Raw genomic sequence first — 25,683 nt, forward strand, 5'->3', positions numbered from 1 at the left:
TAGTCAAATACTTGCACCACTAGGCATCTGGTATAGCTACACTCAAAACCTGTGTAAAGACAAAGTTAAAAGTGCACAGGTAGAATTAAAGAAATGAGAAGTATTACTGTAAAAGCCATGATGCAATTTTATTTTTTCTCCTGTGGGACATGTGCATTGAGGTGTTGCATTTCTTTTTTTTCATATGAGAAGACTTTGGTGGAATATACATCCTTTTTCTTTACTTTTGTTCTTTCTGTGATTATTACTTTTCCTCATGAAAGATGTCTGACAAGGCCAGTTTTTCTTTTCTGGCTTCAATTGACTGTATGTGTTTCCATATCAGTGTCAGGTATTCCTAGTTGTTGTGACCAAGAGTATTTTAATGATTGCAATGTCTGGAAGACTTGTTCATGTTCTGTCACTCTTTCATTTATGGAATTATGCAATAATTTGGGTTGAATGGGGCCTCTGGAGAGTGTCTGGCCCAAGCCCTGCTCCCTTGCTGCATGTGTGTGTATGGAGGGATGGTAGGACTCTTGGAGCTCTCTGGATGATGTGGAGCTTCCTGCCTTTTTGATCTTCTGTCATTTCCATCTAAGATTTTTCTGTCATCTATTAACTTTCAGTTTTCTATTATTTTTGACCTTCTAGAACCCTGCCTTAGGAACGTTCCTAAAAATACAGCATTTCAAACACCTGCCATCTTACTCCTGCAGTCATTAGAAATAACTTATAGGTGCACTTGGGATTTATTTGGGAAGTGTCTTGTGTGTCTTAAAAGGAGTTTTGCATTATGTCAGGTTGCATGTAGTTGTAAAATCTTAGCTTTTCCAATGTTGTGTCTTCATAGGCCAGAAGCAAAATTTGGATGAAGTGAACTAACCAAGTTGCCGTCATGAGCAGGAGCAAACGTGACAACAATTTCTACAGCGTTGAAATTGGAGACTCAACTTTCACCGTATTGAAACGGTATCAGAATTTGAAACCAATAGGATCAGGAGCACAAGGGATAGTATGGTAGGTAAATTTAAATCTTTTAAGTTTCCTTGACTTAGTTTTTTGAGGTGTTGTATGTTAAAGAGCCAGGAGTATGGAGAATTACCTTTTACAGGCAAAACAGCAATGGTGACTGGTGACCATTTTTCCTCAGCAAGGGCTTGCTGTTGCTTTTTGACCTGCTCTACTTTAGAATTTATGCCCTTCTGTGCAAATTCAATCAGTTGTGCTGAGTCCTGTAAATTAATGGGGGGAAATTGGATAAAGAAACTAATCCTAATCTACACTGCTTGCAGTGAAACAAAAGCCAGAAAAAAAAATACTCTATAATATTTGCTGTTGTTACATATTGTAAATGTTCGCACAACTTTAAATGGCTTATTAGGAGTCTGTTTCACAGTCTGAGTATTCCTTGATACCAATGAGTGAGCATTTGGGATGCTGGCTGTCATATGGAAGTGCCTGATGCAGTTTGGGAATGTATGACCTGACAGTGTCATTCTTTGAGTAAGTGCTCTGCTGTGTGGACTGAAAAGTGTCCAGTTGATTTAAGTTGTTGACAGCTAGATGCTTGTAGGCACTGTTTCCTGTGCAGTGGCATTGCCTCAAAGAGAAATGTTGGCTTAACCTTCCTGGAAGCTTTTTTGAATGTTTCAGAAGGATGTAAATATCACAGGACCTTGCCTATTTTTCACTTTATTGTAACTCTTAAAATGTTAATCAGGTACATAAAAATGCAAAAGTATCAAGGAAGAGAAAGTTAGGGGAGAGTGTAATTTCAATTCTGTCACCTCTTTACTGCCTTGATCATGTTCTTGATCAGTGTAAAGAGAATACATAGTACAGGTGGGTTTTTAATTCATGTTTGTGTTTTAGCAGGATTATTAAAACAGTGTAATAAGTGCAAATGGAAATTTGAAGAAAGAATGCTAGAAAAAGTTGTTTTTGAAATGGTAACTTCTGGCATTAAGATTACTGCTATTAACTAGCAGCAACAGAATAACTGATCTGAATTTTCTTTGCATGTGTGTTAATGTGCTGAGGATGTAGACAGTTGCTTGACTAGTTTTAGTTGCTATATAAATGCCAATAAAAGATTTAGCTGTTATTACTGTCCTTCTGATGGCCAGTTGTATGTTAATTACTGCCTGTTTTCCAAATTTATTGCCCTTCCTAGAGTGGAGATCCCAAAACTGACCATGTAATTACTTTAGGGCCATTCTGTAATTGCTGCTAGTGGTGTAATTGAAGCCTTTTTAGTTAAATCACAGCGTACCCTGATGGGGACTGTGGTTAAATCTTGCTCATGTGTCTCTATGCAGTGCAATTCTTTGGATTGTAGTTTTTATTGTCAGTGGTCACCTTTTCTAAAATAGTCCTTATCTTTGGAGCAGGTGGAGGTATTCTAGATGTAGTGGAAAATGTACATTAAAGAAAGTTACCAGTACATGTTGTTCCCATTTTTTTTCTTTAGTAGTGTCTAGAGGTTTTGTCAATGATAAATTAGAAATAATTTCAGCCTATATACTACATAGACAATCCACTTCTTAAAGTAGTGAGTTGGATTTAATAGATCCTACTGTTTACTGGCAGATATTCTTCATTAGATTGGAGTGCCATTCTTGAGAAGAGACAAGAAAATAATATTTTCTCTGCTGAGACTTTTTTTGTAACTGATAAATATTTCCTGAGTCTGCATTGCAGTCATCTGTTGTATTAGCTCTTACAGGAAAAACAAGCCATGCCTTCCTGTTCTGGAAATGTGATATGTAAGGGAGTTGTCTCCAATAACAGTCTTCATCAGTTAAACAGCCTCTGTCATTGAATCGTATGACAATATTGGCATTAGTCTGCAAACAAAATACGGATTTTTTTTTTCACCAAGCTAAAGCCAGTGACATCTAGAGGTTAAAGCTTTCTTAACATTTTTTTTTGTCTTGACTTTGATGCTGTCATTGTCATCAGGATATTAAGCAACTACATAATTGAAAGCATGGGACCTTTTTATGACCTACTTTTCCTGCCTTCTCCCTTTTAGTGTGAAAATTTTGTGTAAAATTGATGTGCTTTTTATGTTTGAAGTGTTTTGGATCTTTTGTAGATGGTCTGTTCTTGAGTGCCAGCAAGTGGCAAGAACTCAGTATCTTTGGAAGCAGAAATACTGCATTATATTGTAGAGATTGTCATGTGTTAATGCTCTGAAGCTGGGAAATATTTTTAAATTTTGAATCACTTAGCATAGAAGAGCACTTTGCTATATCACATTTCTAAAGCTGGATAACACTGAAAATTTGGAGTTTCTGCGGGCATGATACAAATTAGATGAAAATGTTTGCAACTGCCACAGCTTAAAGGACCTTGACACTGGAGATGTAATAATGTTATTTCTAATTACAGTGCAGCTTATGATGCCATCCTTGAGCGGAATGTTGCAATCAAGAAGTTAAGCCGACCGTTCCAGAACCAAACCCACGCTAAAAGAGCCTACAGAGAGCTTGTTCTTATGAAGTGCGTTAATCACAAAAACGTGAGTGCAGTGTCCTCCTTCAGATGTTGAAGAATTAACTGGAAGGTTATCCTCTGAAAAAGTCTGGAAAGTGACTTCAGACAAGATTTCCATTGCATAGTTGTATCCCCATGATAAGTACAGAAGGGTTTTGCAGAAGAGCTGTTATTGACTAGTTTTAATACCTGCCCAATCTTTAAATAGCTCCTTCAAACTCAGCAAGGGACTCAGTGTTATATTGCCAAAATTTACAAGCAGCTGTCAAATAAGAGTACCATGGCTGGTAAGTGCATCCTGCTGTTAGACACATAGGAGAAAAAAGAAATCAGCTGTAATACCTTTTTTTGTCTCCCTGGTGTAGGAATGAGTTTAGAATCTTTTATTGTGACCGCAGTAGCTGTCCAGTATTTATGAAGCTGTGCAGTAGACAAGATTGTGGAAATGGGAAGCAAATAGGTGATAAATTTATTGGAGTTGAACTGCAGAAGGCTGGTGTTGGCCATTTTCTTCCTTCAGAGTCAGATGTCTGCAGTCTTTTTTACCTTCTCTTTTAATCCCCCATCAGGAGGATAAAATTTCTCTTGGCTGCTAGGGAGGAAGAGTGTCATAGGAAACTAACTCTGTCTTCTGGCTTTTTGGGAAAACACTGTAATTTTTCTCACATGTGTGGTTTATACATGGATGATAAACTATTGCAAGCCTGCCTGATTCTTGATGAGCTTGGCCTCTTTCTGTACCTCCCATCTGTTCTTAATGCAAAATGTCCTACAGTCAGAAACTGTTTTTCTGTTTGGATAAAGTTGTTTCTTCACCTCTGTCAGTGGCAAAGTGGTATCTTTTAGGGAGTCTTCAGGTTTTAATTTTATTATTCCTCATGAACAAAAAAAATCTTACCAGGCCTTCACACTCAAAGTCGGAAGAAGGGGAAGAGTGACTAAGCTACTTAGGTTTTAGGATTTGAATATCATCTTGTTAACATGCTGAGTGTTTTTAAATTGTGATTTGTGGAGGAAAAATACTCCTTTCAAAATCATTTGGATCTGTTTACATCATGTTAGGCCTGGTTGAGCTACTGAGCATCTTAAGCTTCAGTGCATACCAGGAGGTTCATATCAGAATGATAGTTACCAGTTTTGAAATGTTGACTCTGCAACTTTGTTATTGCTGTGATACGATTACCCTTCCTCTCCCCATCCCTGCAGATAATCGGCCTACTGAATGTGTTCACACCTCAAAAATCCCTGGAAGAATTTCAAGATGTGTAAGTCAGATTTGAGCTAAAGCTGAGAATTTATTTTATTAAAAGATGATCAAGAGAGAGAATACAGTAAAATGGCAGCATTATCTGATTATTCTTTTTTTTTCTTTGTAAGCTACATAGTGATGGAGCTCATGGATGCAAATCTCTGCCAAGTGATTCAGATGGAGCTGGACCATGAACGAATGTCCTATCTTCTTTATCAAATGCTGTGTGGTATCAAACATCTTCATTCAGCTGGGATTATTCATAGGGTAAGTGAACTAAAATGTATAAATGCATTGCACCTGGTTTTATCTTGAGTATTTAAAAGACAAAAAAATTTAGAAATGGGAGCATGAAGGGTGTTTCATAGCCTGTCCAATAGGCAGGGAGAGAAAGCTGAAGGGAAATCATCACACCTTTATTCAGGGTAATTCAGGAATGAGCCTTTTGAGTGTTTAAATGATTTGATAATGATCTGCACAGAGCAAACTGAAGTTTTTTGCAGTGAGTTGCATTACCTCCTCTAATTCTGTATAATGTTCTACTTTAGTAGTCATGGCAGGAAAGGATATCTGGAAGTGTCTCTGCCTTTATTGTTTTGGTAACCAAACCTGAAATCCCATCTTTGGAAAGAACTGCCCATTTTATTTCTTCTCCTTTACTAGCAGAGTAATGAATAACTATATATGAAATCTCCAGATAAGATGGTGATGATAAAGACTTGTAATTGGAACTTGGATAACACCTGTGTGTCACAAATCATTCACTCAGATGGTTAACAGGCAAAACTGACTGCAGCTTTTTAAATGGCATGTGTGTGTTGCAATCTAGTCAAGAAATGTTGAATTTAATGTTGCCTGTTCAAGTGAGCATCTTGTCTGTAATGATATTTAGATTAAAAATTGCTTGAGATTGTCTGGTTGTAACTTCTTGTGTGCTGCCACAGGAATTGCTGTGTTAGGATGCTTGTCCAGGCCAGTGGTCCACCGCATTGTGACTAGGGTGTTGAATGGTCTGCAAGCTAGATCTGCAGTCTGACACTTCTGTTCAGTGTGCCATCTTTTACCCAGGGAAACAGGGACAATTATTTGAACGGAAAATACAGCTTGAATGGGCAAATGCTGCTTCCTTTTGCTCAACTAGTTCTAGTGCTCATTAGCTGCTTCATTCCAGTGAGGAGCTCACGGAATGAAGGTGAAACCTTCCTGCTTGCATGCAATTTCACTGAACTGCTGTGTTGGAAGAGATGGGCAAGGGAGGGAGAAGCATTGTCTGCAACCAGGCATTGTACCTGATGCTGCTTGGTCTGCTTGTGGCCATTTGAGACAGGTCACTTGGGCCTTTTGCATTGTTCTGGGAATGCTCAGCAAAACTTGTTCACAACAAGCTCAGATTGTTCCACTTACTGTTGTGGTACTCTATTGCCTGTAACTGAAAATAGGCAGCCCATGGTGTTCTAATGTATGTGCCTGTGGGTCTGAAATAATGGTTTGCATGCGGTTTCACGTTTCCTCTTCAATATTTATGTATGCAAGTTTAATGCTGTGGATTTTCCTAGGTCTCTTTTAGTTTTGGAAAACAGTGTATTGTCTGTATATGCTAGAGTAGGTAAAGTAAGAATGTCTCTCTGTGGATCTTTGCACAAGCTTAAGGGAACTTCTAAAAGTGTGCTTGCCTCAGGGTGGTTTGTACTCCTCTGAAGTAGGCATTGATCCTGTAGAAGTTGTGGATAAATTTAAACATTTTTACATTTACAGAAAAGAAGTATCTACTTAGGTAGTTGGGCAAGAGTAAAGACAGAATTCCTGGCTCTGTAGATATGGGTTAAGTCTTTGAAATTCTTCCTATCATACAGGGATAAACTATCCTAAGGAAACTAAATACAATTGCTATGTAAATAGCACCATATGTATGCATGAATGCATTTAAAGGACATGTGCAGATGCTTTTGAAGGACATTTCACTTGTGTGTCTTCCTGGTAGATTTTCACCTGACTTCTTCTTAGACTTTGTTAGAAGATTGAAGATATTCAGGCACAGCGTTACCTGCTGAGTGCATTGTGCCTTTTTGCTTCAAGATGCAAAGTGTCAAAGTTTTGTTTCTCTGAGGAGGAAGCTGGGCAAAACCTTGGAGTGCAAGGAAGATATCCTGCAAAGGGGCATGTGTCACACACTCTTTGTAGCATTCTTCTGGGCTCTCAGCACCAGTCCTTAATATCCAAAGCTAATTACTTTACAGAAACGTCTTAAACATAGCTGCACTACTGTGGCTGCCCAAGGAGCTTTGAATTCTGGCTATGAATCTAATGATCTACTTTAGTCATCTCTAAAGCTTTAAGCTTTTTTTGGTTTTGGTAGTTTCATGTGTTTTTTAACTGAGTTCTTCAGCTTCTAACATAGCTGTGGTAATCTCAGTAACTTTTTCAAAGCTTGTTGAATGACTGAAATAATGAAAATCTGTATATGTGCCTTATAGCACTGGATACTACTTATCATAGAAGTAAGTGTTGGGTTTTTTTTTTTGGTTTTTTTTGTTTGGTTTTTTTTTTTTATAGCAGGCTAGAGGCATGGAACAAGGCAGAGATCAAACACAAAGAGTTTCATTTTAATTCAACTTCACCTTGAAGTTGTAGGGGCAAACATAGTTGCCCAGAGATTTGACCATAACTTTGCACTGACTTTAACAGATGTTGGCCAATCAACATTACTGTGTTCCAAACATTTTGCAGAGAAGCAATTTCCAGCCAATATAGAAGTACATGTTCATTTATATTTCACAGTGTGAGGATGAATGATCAGCATTGCAGAGTTGTGCCTCACTGACTTTCTGAGGGACACAGAGTGGCTCATTAGTCTCGCATGGAGGCTCTGAAACACTGAATTCTGCCCAATTTTGAGTACTTAACAAGGGGCCTAATTATGGAAGCCCTTCACAAATCTTGTGTTAGAAAGAGAAAGCCCCAAGAAGCCATGAATTACTCTCCAGAGATGTCCCTGTCTCCTTGTCTTGCTAATGGGGAGATGGCCATGCAAGAATCTGTTTCTTAAGCACTGACATTTTACATTTTCAAGGTTCAGTGGGAGATTTTCTGCTATAGGTTCTGGTTATATTTATCCATCCTAATTAATTTTATCACTCCCAAAGGAGCTTTTGAGTTTCTGTTTATTTAACAGAAGATATATATAGATATAGATATAAGAGATGCAGGTTTTGCATCTCTGCATGAATTTTAATGTAGTGTAAGTCAATTCATCATTTTGATCCTAGGCTTCATGACAGCTACATGGTGTTCAGAAATAAGAATGGACAGCATTTGGTAAGCAAAGAGAAGATCTCTTAACATTTTGAGTGTTAATCCTGCAGCTTTGGGGAGGATGAGAGTAGTTAATACCCCGAGCATGTGCCTGCCATTCTGCAATGAACATCCTGAAAATAATAAGTGTGTAGAAATAAAGCTGATAATAAAAAGGACTGTAGCAGAATCTGAAACATGCATATTAAATTGCCAGAAGGCCTTATAGAACTGAAATTCATTTGTGGTATTTGAGAATGTTTTAAGCTAAAGTTGTCTGCAGAGTCTTTGTGTGGAAATGCATGTGTGAATATGTATGTATACAAGACTTTTAGTTAGTCATTAAAATTCTGTTGTTCTGGAACTATTTTTGTTTCCTCTCAATCTTTAAAGCAGTTATCTTAGCATTATGAGGAGATTGCTGAAAACCATCCAAGAACAAATGAAAACTACATAAATCTGGCAGAAATCCACCTTTAAGTCTTTAAGAAACAAAGACAGATATGGCTACTTATCAAGTCATTACTGCTCAAGTGCTGGAGTCCTCTGTCACATCTCAGATTTTTCTCTCATTAAGCTCAGTAGAGTGTGGATAGGAAGTATCTTAGTCTTATCCGTGTTGTCCCATGTGCTGTGAATGATTTTATGATTGGCAAGTAATTCTGAAGTTGCTCTGTAATATTTACTCTGTGACATTCAGGTGTGTGTAAGATCCTGCTGAGGTGATGACAGAGAAAGCCTGTACAGTGTTTGTATAAATAAATGTTGTAAAGGCACTATTGTCAGTAGGATTCAAGTGTAGAGGATAGTTGCCATGTTGCTAACCAAAATGATCTGAAGCCATGTCAGCATTTTCCACTCCAGGTTAAGGATTGTGTTAATTTTTGGTGGTTTTTCAATGGTGCCTTTTTGGGTTTGGTTGCCAAACTTAGTATAAAACCAAGTCATAAATTTAAAACTAAAACTATGTGGGCATGGAGATTTCTGTTCAGAGAAATACATTGATTCAGAAGAGGTAATGTAATCTCAACTAGCAAATGAACCTTTAACATTCATTATAATTCTAATAATTCTTGTATCAAGATGATTATTGAATCAAGTAATTGTCATGTTACTTGTGTTCTGTATTGTAGTAATAATTACTGTTCCAGTGAGCAGTTTCTAGACCTTTCCTGAGAGCTAACACTTCTTACTAACCTCAGTTTATTTCGGACATTGCTAACATATCTTGTAATGCTGTTGTATTTTCCTTCTTTAATTGCTATATAAATCTACAAGCACAATAAAGGAATTAATTCTGTAATCTGCTGAATGCACATAAATTAATGCAAGGGGAAAAAAGCTGCAGTTATAGCAATAACCTAGTTGTGTGCATGGGATTTAATGTTAGCAATATTATCTTTTTAAAATGTGAACCACAGGCTACTTTGTGCTTGTCTTAGCAGTCATATATGATGTTTCTTTTTAAAGGATTTAAAGCCCAGTAATATAGTAGTAAAGTCAGACTGCACTTTGAAGATTCTTGACTTTGGACTGGCCAGAACTGCAGGAACTAGTTTTATGATGACGCCTTATGTAGTGACTCGTTACTACAGAGCACCAGAGGTCATCCTAGGGATGGGATACAAAGAAAACGGTCAGCAAATATAGTCTTTCTTTGGCATAGCTTTATTTTTTTTTGTTTGGCGCACCACATTTTACATGTTAATGTTTTTTTCAAGCTTTAGAAATTTTATAATTAGTCTTGTGACCAAAAATGCAGGTTCTGGATACACCAATTTGTTTACTCAACTCAATCCATTAGAAAATGTTTGCATTTAATAGGAGAAGAAATTGAGGGCCTTGTTTGTTTAAAAATTTAAATAACTTCCTTGGTAGATTATGACATCCAGGAAGAACTGGATGTATATATTCTTAATATGTGGTATGTACTTTGATATACCTTCATCTGACTTTATTCCTGGTGAAGAAGAAATTGTAATTCTTCACTAGATATGTGTACTAAATTTGATGCTAAATAACTGTATTGGGTATGGCCTTTCAGGAGACAGGGAGCATGAAGTCTACTGAGGAACAAACAAGATTACCTACTGTGGCATTGCTTTTTTATTAAAACCAGCCTCCTTAAGCCTTTTCCATTAGGTTCTTCTTGCTGAAGAAAAACTCAATAATATACTTGAGACAAGCATACAGAGAAAACTGTCAAGATGACAGTACATGCATCATAGATTCTTGAGGTCCATGACAAATTCCAAGGGAATTTTACTTTGCAGACACTTCCTCCTGACCATACTCGCTCTGTGACCAGTCTGCCTCTCAGTATCTTCTACAGGAAAATAAAAAAAGATCTGTCATTTGAGAGAAACATATCATCATATACATTGCACATGCAAGGAAACAGCTAGCAGTACCCATTAGGAGAACCAGGTGTGGTGTCATTCCTGACACTCCTTTGGAGTGGCCTGATTGTCATTCCTTTGGAGTGGCCTGATTCTTCTGCCGTTTCACTGCTCTGCTGTCCTCGTGCTCAGGCAACTCCCTGCTTTCCCTTGTCAGCCCTCAGGCTGGCAGTGCCCACGGGTCACTGTGTGTTTCAAACTCTGCTGGCCAGGCCTCTAGGGAGGCCCTGAGCTGTCTCCTGGCGATGTGAGGTGTGGCTCCTCACTTCCTGACACAGCTGAGGCTTGCTCTGCTTTTCAGCATTCCTAATACAGTCTGCAGACCTGCCTGGCAACTGCATACCATTGCAGCAGGTGACTTCAGGCTGTGTGTGAATGGTGCTAGCAATGAAAGAAGCCAACTCAGAGGAATGAGAGTGGATCTCTATTGCGAGACTGAGATATTTATTTGTTTAGATTGTTAGTGTGCATGAGAAAACCTACATTTCTTCAAATGTCCTCCATGGTTGACTGTTTTTCCTGTAATCTATGAGTCACAGGCTGAGTACAGCGATTTAGTTATTTAATTCCTAAAGTTTTCTAGATTTGAAAATTTAATTTTGTCTTTTCTTCCCCCAAGACTTTATATTGGCAATGTAAGGGACATTAAAGAAAAGTACCTGAAGCTGTAGTAGTGGGTCATGCAGCTGCCTTACAGAAGGAATTGATAAAGTCCGAACTTCTCTAACTCAGCTTGCCCAGTTTAATTTTTTCTCATAAGTAATTTTGGGTTGCAAAAGTGTGAAACTTTCTTTCCACTGCTGGACTTAGATTGTGTTTTAGAGTATCCTGTCAAGCTTGTGACAATCCTGTTCCTTGCAGAAGCGGGAGTTGTGTTGTGCATCATAAATAATAATTTACTTTCATTTGAAAAGTTGACATGTCTTCACAAAGCCAAATACATGGTGACTGAAATGAGAGTGGCACTTTTGGAGAATGTAAATGTATGGAGTGAGTCCAAAGACAATTGCATTTCCATGAGTAGTGCTCTCATTAAACGGCATTTTACGTGAGCTCAGGTCTTCTCTGCCAAGGAGTTTGTGGAGCTGCCATGACAGGGAGATGGGTGTCAAGGATGCACTTAGAGTAAGAACCATGGGGTCTCCAGGAGCCTCACCTGTTAGTATTGATGCCTGTTGTAGCCCATTACACTCAAAGTTAAATTAACTGTGAACTTATTTAGTGTGGAGTTAAATATTGAAAATTGACAGTTTTCTAATGGCTACATGGTTGTCTGGCAGTTTCCTGCAGTTTGTGCACTGCAGAGTAACATTTTTTTGCTGCTATACTACACAGATACAAAACCTTTAATTGTTTTAAAAACTAGGGAGCCCAAACAAATACATAGAGTTAACTTTTATGTAGGGTGTGTTACTGAATGATGTTTGGAGGTGTCACATTAAGAAGCCGACTAAAGGACACCAAACTTCTCGTGCACATGCTCCTTAACAGATTTATGCACTGTTATGTCCATGATTATCAGGAAGGCAACACTGAAAGACAAGGAAAGCCCTAAACACTATGAAAAAACTACTTTTAGGTTTCCTGCTAGGTAGATTTGGTTTAAACTTCATTTTCACATGGTATTTTTTCTCCTAGAGTTATAAAAATCAGTAAGTTCACTTCACAGGCTTAGGAATGAAATAGACTCCTTATGACAGCAATAGAGTTTTTTAAAAATATTTTTCAAATCTGTAATGAGATTTTGGTCTTCTGTAAAAGTATTCACAGTAGCTTTGGTTCAGCTTGCTACAAAAGTTAAGAGACCTGTAGTTAGGTTTTTGTTTGATTTGATGAAAGCAGCAAATCAAAACACCAGAAAACCTCTCAAGTTTGGTTTTGTAGGGATACCAAAAGAATGGTAACTTTATCATATTGGGTACAAGCTAATTACAAGAGATTTGAGTGTATTTTGGGTGATGGCAGCAGGTTGTTTGCAGATCAAAAAGTCAACATTCAGAATTTTATTTAAAAAGTCAAATGCAAAATGTGGCTTCTTTGGGTCTCTAATAATACAAATAATTGGGTCTCTCTAATACAAATAATATGTACTTAAGTATTTGAAAAATGTTTTTAAAGGAAAAAGCACTAAACTAAGGTGTTGACAATCTTTTTTTAAATGAGCAAGGCCCTTAATTTTTACCTATTAATATGCACAACTATGATCTCCTATCATATTATCTAGATACTATTTTAGAGGAACTTTAATAAATAAAGGAGAAGGAATATTGAAAAATAAGAAGCAATATTGTGTGCTTGACATTGTTGAGCTCCTTCAGAACATTTACATGTAATTATCACTATGTGATTGTTGTCACTTAAATCCCCCTGTTATCTGCTTAATTGGAATTCCAGTGTCATATTTGACATAAAAGCATTTATAATAAAATTTCATTGTTTTGACTTCAGAAAAACTTTTGCATATGGAGTTAACAATACTTCTGAAAGTAACTGCAAAAAAAATTGGCTTACCTGTACAAAGTAAACTTTTGCATCTTTATGTCTTCTGAGTGATTTATTTTAAGATAATGTAGAAAATGCATATTTCATTTTTAAAAAATTGCTTTTAAGCTTTTGTATAAAGTGTTATATCAGCGTAACTGGAGACATATTTTAAACAAATTATTTGAACTGAAAATGTAGGAGCATACTAACATTGTCATTAACTGATCCTCTAAAATTCTAAGTGATCTTTTACTGATTCTGTTTGCTTTTTATTTAAAGCGAGAGAGAGATGCATGGTAATGACTTCTAGGAAATACTTGATGTCAAGTTGTAATTGCTATGTAATTCTCTTAAAAAGCATGTTTCAATAGGCAATATTTTTGCAGTCAGTTTACTTAGTTACTTCTAGATTTATTCCTACAATTACAGTGGAATTACTTTCAAGGAATCAATCTGTCTTTGGTGCTTGAATCTATTCTCTTGGTAGAGGTAACTTGGAGAAGTGCTTTACTGTGCTTGATCCGTGTCTCTCTCTCTCTGCTCAAGCTCTTGCTCTAGCACTATATTAAACAAAAGGATGTTTTTCTGCCTTGTATTTGAGACAGTTAAAAGCTGATCCTTACACATGGTGTATGTTAAACTGTTTTCTTTGGTTAATACCAAGACTTGCTCTTCTTCCTGTGCTGTCTCTGCAGTTTATAGAATGCAGTCATGTTATGCTTCTTTTAATTTTAAATGACTGTTTGCTTTGCTTTTCCTTCTTTTTGTGCTACAAACATAGTGGATTTATGGTCTGTGGGGTGCATTATGGGCGAAATGGTTTGCCACAAAATCCTCTTTCCAGGAAGGGACTGTATCCTTGTGCTGCTGCAGCAGGTTGAATTAGTTAGGAAGTGATTAACCTTCTTATTGATGTTGTGTCATGAAGATGCATATTGTACAAGTTTTTGTTTTTTTATTAAATGAATATGGATTTTTCTTGTGATACACTTAAAAAAAATCATTTATATTCAGGCTGCACCTAGCAGTAGGACATAGTCTCTGCTGGTCCTGTAGTTAGCATACATTCACCTTCACTCATTTTCATTGCACATGCTTTTTATAGTCACTTCATGTATATGTGTGTGTCTAGATATTTTTATTTATTTTATTTTAATAACTATCTTTTATGTTAATGTCATTGCATTTTGTTTTCAGTTGACATTTGGTCAGTTGGGTGCATCATGGGAGAAATGATCAAAGGTGGTGTTTTATTTCCTGGTACAGATCGTATCCTTACCCTTGGCCTGGGATGTAGTTGTAAAAGGTCAAAAGATACTGCAGTGATACAATTCCAGATTAAGGTGGTTCTAATTTTTAAAATACTGGTTTTAGACTGCCTTTTCTAATATCAGTTTGCAAGTTCATTTTATACCACTTGGGCAGACTTATTTTTTTCTTTTTCCTTTTATTCCCCTCTTCTTTTCTTTTTCCAGTGTAATATAGTCCCTCTCCATTACTTTTGAATGTTGTCACACTTAAGGTAGACTTCCTTTTGTTTAGATGGTGTTTTCTTGGTTCATATGCATTGGGTTTTACTTTGGAATTCATTTTTATGTAGTAATTTACTAATCTTGTTTAGTGCCTGAGCATGTTAGTAGTTACTATTCTTTGCATTTTATAGAGAATGTTTACCAAAATTCCTAATCATCTTCATTAAGTTACACTCTGGAGATTTATCTTCTGTATGCAGAAATGATCCTGCAAGGAGCTTTCAGAAATATCGGGTACTTCTGTCTTTCTATTCCATTAATGGTTTGGTGGTGTGTATGTGGGTTGTCCTGTGAACAGTATTTTAGACAAAGAGTCTGCTCCAAACAAACAGAACTAAAACCTCTAGATCCTTGCTAAAATTAGTGAAAATAATTGGACTTTGATATTCTATTTGTTTTACTATTACTTAGAGAGTGGGGTTTTTTTATATGTCATCAAAAATGTTTCCTGCTTTTGGTACAGGTTACTGTTTAAAAATGAATGTATTACCATTTAGGGGTGAAAATGGGGTGGAAGTTTTTGAGCCATAGTAAGGAAATCCAGAGCATCCTTACTTTCACACAGCTCTGTCATTGCATGAGCTGCACCATGCTTTGCTTTATGCATCTGGTTTGCTGGGCATGGCTTTTCAATTTAGACTTGGTGCCATACAATATAAACAGTTCCTTTTGTCAATGCCTGTACTAAAGCTCAGCAGAGCTTGAGAATCCTTATATAGAGATCTGCTGCTAAGTTTTAAGAATATAAGAGAGGGTCTGCTTCAACCCGCTGTTGATTTTGGGTAGCCTGGTATTTGGTCTTCAATGGCAGCCAAAGAGAAAATGTTGGGGAGAATGTGAATTAGTGTATATAAAATTTTATCTGAGCTCTCCCCCAGTATTAAACCATCTGCAGCTAGGAATTCCTGAGCCAAATTTTACTTTTTTTTGTTTCAGTAAAATGTATTAAATTCTTCTGCCCTGAAGTGGTCAGTCTCCCCTTTACAGTGTGTAAACTTCTCAGTTAAGATGTTCCTTATGCATCCTTGAAACTCTTTTAACTTCATTCAAGTCCTTGACAATATTGTCACTGACCTGTGTGGGCTAAGCCTTGGTCCTTGGTGTGCCCACTGGTGCTGAGTGTTGCATGTCCTTGGTGAGAGGTGGCCCAAGACTGGGTTGAGGTGCCAAGATGAGAATGAAGGATGAAGCACCCACTTGGGGTCGTTCTCAGGAGTGCCTTGGTGATGTGTAGTGGCTTGACTGCTGCCAGTGTGTGTTCAGATCAGGGAGTGAGTTCTCCAGGACCCAGACAAAGACTTAAGTTAAATTTGTTGTATTTAAATATTTTGTGAGTCTTCTAATATTCTGTTTCTCAGAATTATATCCTTTTCTAGACAGTAAAGATTTTGAGTGAAATACATGTTGCCTTGACTACGCTATCATAGTCTTGCTTTGTTTCACCATGGAAGAAAGTAGTCCTAAATCATGATGATGAACTTGATACTTTATTATATTTTCCTCTGTTTTTTTCTGTTTGTTATTTCTTGTGGTTTTAACATAACTTTGTAGCTGAAAACCAGATACAATGTTTTTCTTAGCTGTATAACCTTAGATATTGATCAATGGAATAAAGTTATAGAGCAGCTAGGAACACCATGTCCCGAATTTATGAAGAAATTACAGCCTACAGTCCGAACATACGTGGAGAACAGACCTAAATACGCTGGGTATAGTTTTGAAAAACTCTTCCCAGATGTCCTTTTCCCAGCTGACTCCGAACACAATAAACTTAAAGGTAAGATCTGTCTTCTGTGTGTTGTATGTTTTAAAAGTTTTAAAATTTGATATATTCAACAGAAATGTAGCTTAGTTTTGTTCATTGTAGAATCATCCTGCTTAGGTTCTAAATATTTCTGTCATGAGAGTGGATGAACGTGCTGACATGTGTTTGCCTCCATTTTCATATCTTCATGAAACAGCTCCTGTTCTTGGAGCTGTCTTTTTATAAAGACATGTAAATATCTATTTTCCTCTTAATGACAGATGCCAACACAAGTTTAGAGAAAAGTGGGGGGAGGTTGGAATAGAAATTATGTAGACAGAGCAGATCTTTGTTCTCTAGGGATGAGAATAAGGAATTTATGTTCATAATATATAGATACCCTGTGGTTACTTCAGTGACTTATTGGTTCTAAAGGCTACCTACTCAGTGGAGTCCCTCATGGTGTTCTCTGTGACTAAAAGCATGTGACAGAAAGAGGCAGTAGGGGCTTGCCTGCTGCTATTTGAGACAAGGCTGCATTGCCACCTGAGCTGTTTCACATAAGGATGTCACAACAAGGGACACTGTATGCTGAAGATGGATAATGAAACATGCTTGACCCCTTTCCCACTTGTGTAATTCTCTTCAGGTTTTTTTGCCATCAAATGGACCGCTCTCCTAAACCTCACGTTATGTGAGGGTTGCATAGATATTTAATTAGAACTTGATTACTCTGACCCTTCTCTTTAAAAGTTTGAAACTGTGTTATGTGTTCTGTATATGGCAGTAATTGAGACAGAAAATTTTATTTTTGCAGCAAGTCAAGCAAGAGATTTGTTATCAAAAATGCTGGTTATAGATGCTTCTAAAAGAATCTCTGTGGATGAAGCCCTGCAGCACCCATACATCAATGTTTGGTATGATCCATCAGAAGCAGAAGCTGTAAGTTCTTGTTATATGTCTCTGCTTAGGAATCTGCTGTATGAATCCATCCTGCTGTGATGCTTGGTACAACTGCTTGACAAAACATTGTTGCACATTTCATTAGAGGCTTAACTGAGCCATAATTGTTTTTATTGATGTTGATAGATGTGCTTATTAGAAATAACATCAGGAATGGGCTGAGGTATCTGTCCCTGTGTTCATGTATCTCTGTGTTGGTATGTAATTGCCTATCACCTCCTGAATATGTAATCATGCATCTGAAATATTTTCTATAGGATTCTAATGTAACAAGCTTCAGTTGTTTCAGTGTGATGTGATTGCCCTTGATGGGGTTCTGAGGTGTTTATTCTTGGGGAAGTGAAATACTTTCATTGTATGAATTGATACTATTCTTCAACTAGAAATAAGTGTTTCAGCAAAATCGGAATACAAAATATTGAGCTTTCAGTTATTAAAACTAATGAACAAAGTGATCAATATAAGTTTTTTCCTTGAGAAATTAGTTTCAGAATAATTTCAGCTTATAAGAAAAGTTATTTTTTTAAAAAGAAAAGTTTGCTGATGGCAATTAAGAATAGAAAAAGCTACTTGATGTAGACAGAGCAATTATAATTCTGCTGCTCTCTAATGGCTGGATAGAAAATTTAGTAACAGTAGCTAAAAAAAACTGCTTGTGCTGGATACTGCTGCACTTAGGAACTCTTCTACCAGTCTGCTTCTCTGTTAATTATTACCGTAATTTAAGCAAATCTGTTAATCAGAAGAACTTTAAAGACTGGGTTAGCGTCTGAAAAACAGGCTAATTCCGAGTATGAGCAGATATATAGTCATGTAAATATTATTTTTAAATTGGGTTCATGTTCTGAATGGTTACTTTCATTTTTAATTTACACTGGTTCTATATCATTTTTGATTACTCCATGATGAGTTAGTTTTGTTTTTCAGCCTCCACCAAAGATACCAGATAAGCAGTTAGATGAGCGGGAGCACACGATAGAAGAGTGGAAAGGTAAGAAAGGCATTTAAAGTATAATAAGCCTTTTGGGAGTATGCTGGGCCACAGTGATTATTGTTATTCAAGTTCTTCTGAGCAACCTAATAGTATTTACTTTGTCTGCTTGGATGTCAGGGGATCAGACCAGTGCTTCACAGCCTCTCAGTTGTTGGGACACAAACTTTTCCTGCAAAGGAGACAAAGTGAACTAAAGACCTGATCATCTCAGCCACCTTTTGCAGTCCATAGGACAGCATTTCTAGGGAGGGTAACTCTTCTGGACAAGCTGCTACAGTTGAAAAGGATGCAGGAGCTTGAGCTATGTTATGCTGACTTAAAGGACAAGTCTTCAAGTGTTCCTAGCTCTTCCTTTGAAGACTGCTGATGGAGTTTCCCATAACAAAGAAGTCATTAATAAAAACTGAGTGGGCCTTAGGACTCAGCTTAGCCTCAGGTCTCCAAGCAGCCTGAATAAAAGGGCCCTAGAGCAGTGCCAGTGTGTTCTCAAGAGTCCCAGACCACTGTAGCTCCAACAGAAAAGAATGTACTTTTTTATGTCACTTGCCAGTTGTTGTGTAGCCTATAATCTGTGGTTCAAAACTAATTTTGAACAGTAATAGTCCTATGGAATTTAGAGTAGACGTTTTATTGGGAGATGTGTTATTGATCTAGTCTTTGGGTTGCAAATTAATTTTTTTTCCTTCCCTTCTCTGCATTTTCAGAGTTGATATACAAGGAAGTCATGGACCTGGAGGAGAGAACCAAGAACGGGGTTATACGTGGCCAACCAGCCCCTTTAGGTTGGTTACAATAAAAGCACAGTACAAGGCTCCACTGAGTTTTAGGTCAGGAGGGAGTAGAGCTGACCAAGACATACAAAAGTAACCTAACTCAAAAATAGGGTTGTTGACCTGAGACATTGTATATTTGAGTGGAATATTCAGGGCTGGCATCATTTTATTGATCTGCTCAATCCCCATATCATTGTCCATGTGTAATTGATTCAGTTCCTGACATACCATCTGTTGTAAGCCCCACATTAAAGTGTTGTGGGTTTTATTTACTTTTCAGTGGATTGAGACACATCTCTTCAAACTTTCAAACAAAAACAGGGAAAAGTAACAGCTATTAGGAAGAGAGAAACTAATGCAAGTACTGAACTGTGCAACTGTATCTGCAACTGATTTGCTGTTTTGTTTCTCATAGCACAGGTGCAGCAATGATCAATGGCTCTCAACACCCATCTTCATCGTCATCTGTCAATGATGTGTCTTCAATGTCAACAGATCCAACATTGGCCTCTGATACAGACAGCAGTCTAGAAACCTCAGCTGGACCTCTGGGTTGCTGTAGATGACTACTTGGTCTTTTGGGGGGTGGGAGGGGGGTCCTTTTAGTCATTAATAGGGCACTTTTAAAATTTGGTGGTATTTTTGAGTGTTTTTTCAAAAATAATCATGGAATTCATCATAAAGTGCTGTAATTTCAAACTGTAAGTTGTGTTATAAGCAGCCACTTTTTTGCTGTAATTAACTGTAAAATATTAAACCTGGTAATTTTTATTGTGGTTTTAAAATCTGCATATTTGCTTTACTATTATGCTGCTGATCTTTTTTTACTGAATTTGTAAGATTTGTTTTATCAAAGCACATATTAATGTTGTTCATTACCATATGATGAATTATTTAAGATTTTATAGGTTTTCAATTTTTTAATTAGAATTTATTCCAGATGTTTTGTTCATGATATCCTTCAAAGTTTTATGCTTGGTCATACATCTGTGTCCAGGTGGAGGGGGAGAGAATTCAGTGCAGCCAGCTGTAGTTTCAGGCATACTACTGTGGTGCTGGGTAGTGAACAAAATCCTCTTTTATTCTGGCCACTTGCCTATAGTACTTCAGCAAAAGCAACAATTAGTGAGGGGTTTTTTTTAGAGAAACCAAAAAAAAACCTTTGCAAAGTAACATTATCTGAATGGGTTTATGAACTTAAGAAGGCAAAGCATATCTTCAAAGCTGCAGAAATATCCAGCCTAGCAGAGTAATGTGATGTTTTCTGCAGAGTTGTGGCATGCCAAATCTTGTGATCACCATAAAACATGAGGATACTTCATGAATAATACATTGCAATGCCAATAAACTGTTTACTTCTAGCTCGTAGCCTGTTTTTGTACACACAAAATGAAGTGTATCCAGGATGTTTAGACTGACAAGAGGGAATATGAATATGCTGTAACTATACTTTCACGTGAGATGTGATTCTTGGGAGTTCTGGTTCTTACTAGTTTTGTCTACTAAGGCAAGTGCTTTTTGGGTCAAAGAGGGAATGACATGAATGCAATAGGGGCAAAACTTCAGCTACTCTGTCTCCACCAAAAGTAACTGCTAAAAACCATGAAGTGGTAGGAGAACCTCAGGATTTCTGTAGCTAATGCATTAATTGAGCAATATATGCCATCCAAAGGGGGGAGAAGTAGTGCTGTATAAATTAATATTTATCTCTTTTATTTCACCATGAGATCAATGTAGCAGAAATCTTAGCAGTGGTTCATTTTAAGTCATAAATATTCAGTAGTTTTCATCAATGAAGCTCCAGGTTTCAGTACACTTTTTAAACAAAAGATATATTGAGATATATAGAACAGTTAATAGTCATGTAAGATGGTGCTGCTCCTCACAGAAGTATTTTAACTGTTTACATTTTATATTTACAGAATGATTTATGTATAACTGACTTAAGTTTATGTATGAGTTAAACAATCATTCAGAATTTATTTCTTTGGAAAATGCAGATTTTTAGTGATGCTAGGCTGTATAATTGATTGCCTTGTGTAGATGCATATTTTGTGTAGTGAATTAGAATGTGAAGAGGAATTCAAATTAGTAAAGCTCACAAAAAAGGGCATAAAAGATACAGAAGTCTTGCCAGGTGCTGGGCATAAGCAAATAATGTAACTGCCTGCAGAGGTCATCCAGGAGTGACGAGTGGGCTTCAGTGTGGTTCCTTCTGCTTGTTGGGTTAAATAAGCATCTTTTTGAAGTTTTAACTGAAAGAGGAAAATTTGTCTTTGCAGTAAGTTTTAGAAAAACAAAAGTGATAGTAATGTCCAACATGTCTTTTTTAAAAACATGCAGGGTTGCAGGGAATGGTAATGTCTGAAAGATAACAAAATTGATAAACTGCACAGTTGTTTTCCTGGCCTGGCTAGACTGCTGGTAAGTGCTGTGTGCGTGTAATTTTGCTTTCCTCACTTATATCTGATATTGCAATATTGCCTTCCTAAGCCACATTTGTTAAGGCAATTATTTTTGCAGGATCCTGCCAAATTGTATATTACCTCAGAACAGGCAGGACAAGTTTGGATTCATCTAGCACTGGAATGTAGAAAATGTTGAACAGAGACCAATGGAACAGTCTATTTTGTAGTTTTTTTATCAAAGTTTAAGCTGTGAATTAAGCCAAAATTTTTGGTCAAACAAAAATACTCCTTCGTTATATAGGGTCAAGTGATGGTGTGGTCAGCACAGTGTAATGAAGTCAAGACTGACAAAAGTAACTTCTGATGACTCTCAGTGCTGTTAAAAATAAATTGGCAAATGCGGTTTCTATTTAAATTTATTTTAGACCCCACTGGATTGCAGTGATGATTGAAATATTTTGAAACTTTAAAATATTTTTGCTATCGCTTTCCAGTGTCCAAAATATAGAGTAACTGAACTGAGCTCATAAATGCTAAGCAGAATTGAGCTTTTCTTCTTTCAAGGCAAGGTCAGTGAATGTGTGGAACTGCCCAGTGCAGCCTGTTGCAGTGTGTGAGCAAGCTGTGCTTAAAAGTATTGCTTCAGTAGGGTCAGAGCTTTGCCTGTGGAAACCAAGAGTTCACTTTTGGCACCATCTTCACAGGAGTGTTGCTTTTTCTTTTTTTCGGTTGCTTGCATTTTAGGCAAATTAAGTGATGACAAATTTCAAAGACAAAATCATATCCAGTAATCAAATTATCACAACAGCATCCTATTCTTAACTTCCCTTTTTATTTGTTGAAATATAAGCTTTTTTCAGATAGATGTACACTGCCACAGATAGCAAACAAATGGGTAACTGGAATTCAGCTGTCTTTGTCTATTGTTAGATTATATGCTGTACAATACACTGTACAATTTTAAAGTATTGTTAAGTTTTATTTTAGACTTTGATTTGTAATCTTCTCAAGACAACAGGCTTCACTCAAGTGCATGCAACTTTTCTAAGGCCCTTCCAATCCACTGGGAGTTGATATGGATTGAATTACTGTGAGCTGTCTGTCTCTTACCTCAGGTGAGGTTCAAAGGTGTGCTGTGAGATGGAATTCTGCCTTTTCTGGGCAAAGCTGTGGCATGCAGCAAGGGTAAAGCAGCTCTCTCCTTCTGTAGAAGTAGCTTGTTCAAGAACTTAAAATAGAGATGGGGTGGAGGGGAATTAGTACGCTTAGAGTGTACTGGGATGCTGTGATGGGAAGTCTTTTGTTGGTGCAAGACAGTGGGGCAGAGCTGATGTGTGGCTGTGTGTGAGCAGCTGCCCAAGCACAACTGCCTGGTGGAACACGCTCAGCCTGGGTCAGTGCTAGCTGAGTACATGTGGCACTGTGCCCTGGCCAAGCCTAGGCTTTTAGCTTTGAGGAACTTTTACTATGTGAGATGCAGGAGCGTTTTTCTGGGCAGGAATTCCAGGTGGACATAGCATCAGCACCAGTGGTATGGTGGGAGTGCCCTGTGTCCCCAGCACGAGCTGTGCCAGTAGGGCCCTGCTGCCCAGGGCTGGTGGGCACTGAGCACCTGGGCTGCAGCTCTGTAGGGGATGGATGGATGGATGGATGGATGGATGGATGGATGGATGGATGGATGGATGGATGGATGGATGGATGGAGCGAGCATTCAGCAGTGCAGTGCATGAAGGAAAATGTCTAAAACCTCCCACAGGAGGATGGTCCTACCCAGCCAATAATCCGAAGAGTATGACAGTAAATGTTTCTTGATAAAGATAATGGGCAAAAGGGAGGAAGAAGGTTCAGCTTATACTTGGTCTTACTTTTTCATGTTGCTAAAGGGAGTGGATTACAGTTTCTAGATCTGTTTTTATTTGCTTTTGGCAGCAGCTTATTCATTTTATTTTCCTGTCAGTGATTTAGAGCAGTTGAAAGAGAGCCTGTCTGTATATTTCAGCAGAATTAGAAAGAGGTTTTTATTGCAAAAAATAAAAACTACTGCCTACCCAAATTTTCAATTAATTTAATTTATTCATAGTTAAGGGCACTGGATAATAATATTTTAAGTGGTCTCTTTCACTCCCTTCTCTTTGTATGTCTGTGTGACAGATATGTGTGAAAAATCAGATCACATTGTGTTTCTATTTCTGCAGTTCAAAATTTAAGCTAGGTTTTCTTGAACTACCTCACACAAACTTTCTACGTTTCTTAAGTAAGCAAAGCTAACCCTTGCTATTGGAACTACACTGAATGTGAATAGAAAATACACCTCCTTTAGAAAAACAAACCTATTGGCCAATGTTGAGACAATATCAGTACGTTTCTTATCTATTTCACGTAAGATGTTCATGTGTAATATATAATATAGACTGTGTACAGTAATGTACATCTAGATTGTGTTAGCTGTAAATTGGTGATTTTATTATTGTAGTCTGGTTTTGTAGGGTAAAAATAGCTTACTAGTAATGTCAGCTCATCCTTTACATTTTACAAAAGGAATAATTCTTGGTAAGCTTTGCATACAGATGAATTACTTTTGTAGGCCCAATATCTAGTCTATTTTTGAGAGTTCTTTAACTTTTATTACTAAAGTTGAGAAAAAAAATCCCACCCCAATTATTGTGATCATTCCTTCTGCCCTTGAAGTATATGCTTAATTTTATTATGTCCCAAGAAATACAAAGGGGAAGATACACCATTAAAAATACTGGGGAAAATTAATCTTTTTTCTTCCCCACATTTGATACCTTTTTCTGCTTTTCCTTTATTTCCTCCAAATAAGCTGTTGGTGGGCATTACTGAGAACATTGTGGGGTTTTTTTAAGTCATTCATGCCATAGGTCATTACATGTGCACCACTGGAATGTATACATTGTTATCTAGTCTGTCAGTTGGTTATAATGATATTTTAAATAAAAAAGAAAAAAAAAGTTTGACCACCATGCATTTAATGTTTCTTCATTGCCAGGCTGCAATGGATTTCACATGGATTGCATAATGGGGCTGCACTTGAAATCTTATTAGTGAGAGTCCTGCCTGAGGATTCATCTGTTTTTAATGGTACTATCCTGTCTTGTGTGTGAGCTCACTTGTGAGCAAGGTGACATGTTTTTTTCCGTTTCTTCATTCCCATGGACTTTGGATGTGCCACAGGCTGTTAACAGCATTCATGGTCTTTGTGACCAATGGGAATCCAGTCTTGCTTCCTTGCTGCCAGCTGCAGACACCTTAATTCCTGGAAATACAGCTGCTGGGAGCCTGTGCTGCTGAAAGAGGTGAGCCTTGGGATGCCTGGAGTAAGGGACAATCTCTCAAAACTGCATCTTGCAGAAGCCTGAAGGATCTGATTTCTGGAGAGCTGACTTGGATGCCTGGACCACCCACTGCACTGGCACCTCTCCCACAGGTAAGTCCCAACAAAAGTCACTTCCAGCAGGGTTTCAGTGCTTCCTTAACAACTGCAGCTCCCTTGAGCTGTGCTGGTGGTGCCTTTGTATCCAGTGTCAAGGGAAAGGGACTTGTGACCACATTGGAGCCAGCTTTGTTTATCTGGGCCACCAGTTTGTAGGATGCTCTTGTAGGAAAGTGGTGGGGGACTCAGAAATGCTCTTCTTTATTTGCATATCTCAGCATAAAGTGCAGCCAGTTTCCTGTGGCAATGTGATTACACAGCAAGGCCAGAGAGAGTTGTTGCTCTGCCCAGGATTTGTCTGGTGCCTCAGAACTGAAACACTCCACAATGCTGCTGGCTTCAGTGGAACTCTTGTGAATGAGTCATTAAGCTATTAATTCATGTTCCTTTTTCTGTTAGAAATGTCACAACCTACCAAAGTTTTCTTCGTTATTCTGAAGTGGTGCTGTTTTGCTTTTTTTTAAAGCATATGTTGGGGTTTTATTTCACTGAAAAGTTTTTACTGTGGGTTTTTTTGTATTGTTTGTTTTGGTTTTTTTGCCTGCATAATACTGTAAGGGATATTCCAGGCTGGGAGGATAGCACAAATGAAGCTGTGGTAAAAATTTATTCCAGGAACCTTCTGTCACTTTTAATTAATAATAAACAGACAAGCACTTGCTAAGAAAGCTGACATTTAAATCAGGGACTGTTACAAGTGAAAGGTCTGCAAAATAAGGAGTAGTCTCCAGTGCTTGCTGTGGGGAAATGCATTGGTGGGGAAGAGTATGGAAACAGGAAAGGTAGGAAAGGGTGTATCATCTTCCTCCCATCAAAAGCTGTTCTTCAAAGCTGGGTACAAGTGGATCTCATTTCTTGCACAATTGCCTGTGTCAGGATTATGGTGATAGCATTATGGTCCTGTTGCTGCAC

At 37.6% G+C, this 25,683-nt stretch overlaps 1 protein-coding gene across 3 annotated transcripts; it reads left to right on the forward strand.

Moving 5' to 3' along the window:
* The first annotated feature begins 832 nt into the window (after window positions 1-832).
* On the forward strand, window positions 833-24,295 carry MAPK8 (mitogen-activated protein kinase 8). Of its 3 annotated transcripts, none has more exons than XM_039709440.1 (11): window positions 833-999; window positions 3,376-3,505; window positions 4,687-4,745; window positions 4,858-4,996; window positions 9,491-9,656; window positions 13,685-13,756; window positions 16,030-16,212; window positions 16,997-17,121; window positions 18,070-18,133; window positions 18,841-18,918; window positions 19,330-24,295. In XM_039709440.1, the coding sequence occupies exons 1-11, from the start codon at window positions 878-880 to the stop codon at window positions 19,473-19,475; spliced, it is 1,284 nt and encodes a 427-aa protein (XP_039565374.1). In that variant the 5' UTR covers window positions 833-877; the 3' UTR covers window positions 19,476-24,295. The 3 variants fall into 3 exon arrangements, with proteins under 3 accessions (XP_039565374.1, XP_039565375.1, XP_039565373.1); XM_039709441.1 differs by lacking the exon at window positions 13,685-13,756 and adding an exon at window positions 14,101-14,172 and having other exon boundaries at window positions 19,325-24,295; XM_039709439.1 differs by lacking the exon at window positions 13,685-13,756 and adding an exon at window positions 14,101-14,172.
* Window positions 24,296-25,683: the final 1,388 nt, after the last annotated feature.

This window comes from Passer montanus, unplaced genomic scaffold (assembly GCF_014805655.1).
Source record: "Passer montanus isolate IOZ18808 unplaced genomic scaffold, ASM1480565v1 scaffold21, whole genome shotgun sequence".
Classification (NCBI taxonomy): domain Eukaryota; kingdom Metazoa; phylum Chordata; class Aves; order Passeriformes; family Passeridae; genus Passer; species Passer montanus.

Coding starts and splice junctions, on each gene's coding strand:
- MAPK8 (XM_039709440.1), top strand. CDS start 878: ATGAGCAGGAGCAAACGTGACAACAATTTCTACAGCGTTGAAATTGGA. Junction 4,746..4,857: donor CTGGAAGAATTTCAAGATGT/GTAAGTCAGATT, acceptor TTTCTTTGTAAG/CTACATAGTGATGGAGCTCA. Junction 18,134..18,840: donor CACGATAGAAGAGTGGAAAG/GTAAGAAAGGCA, acceptor CTGCATTTTCAG/AGTTGATATACAAGGAAGTC.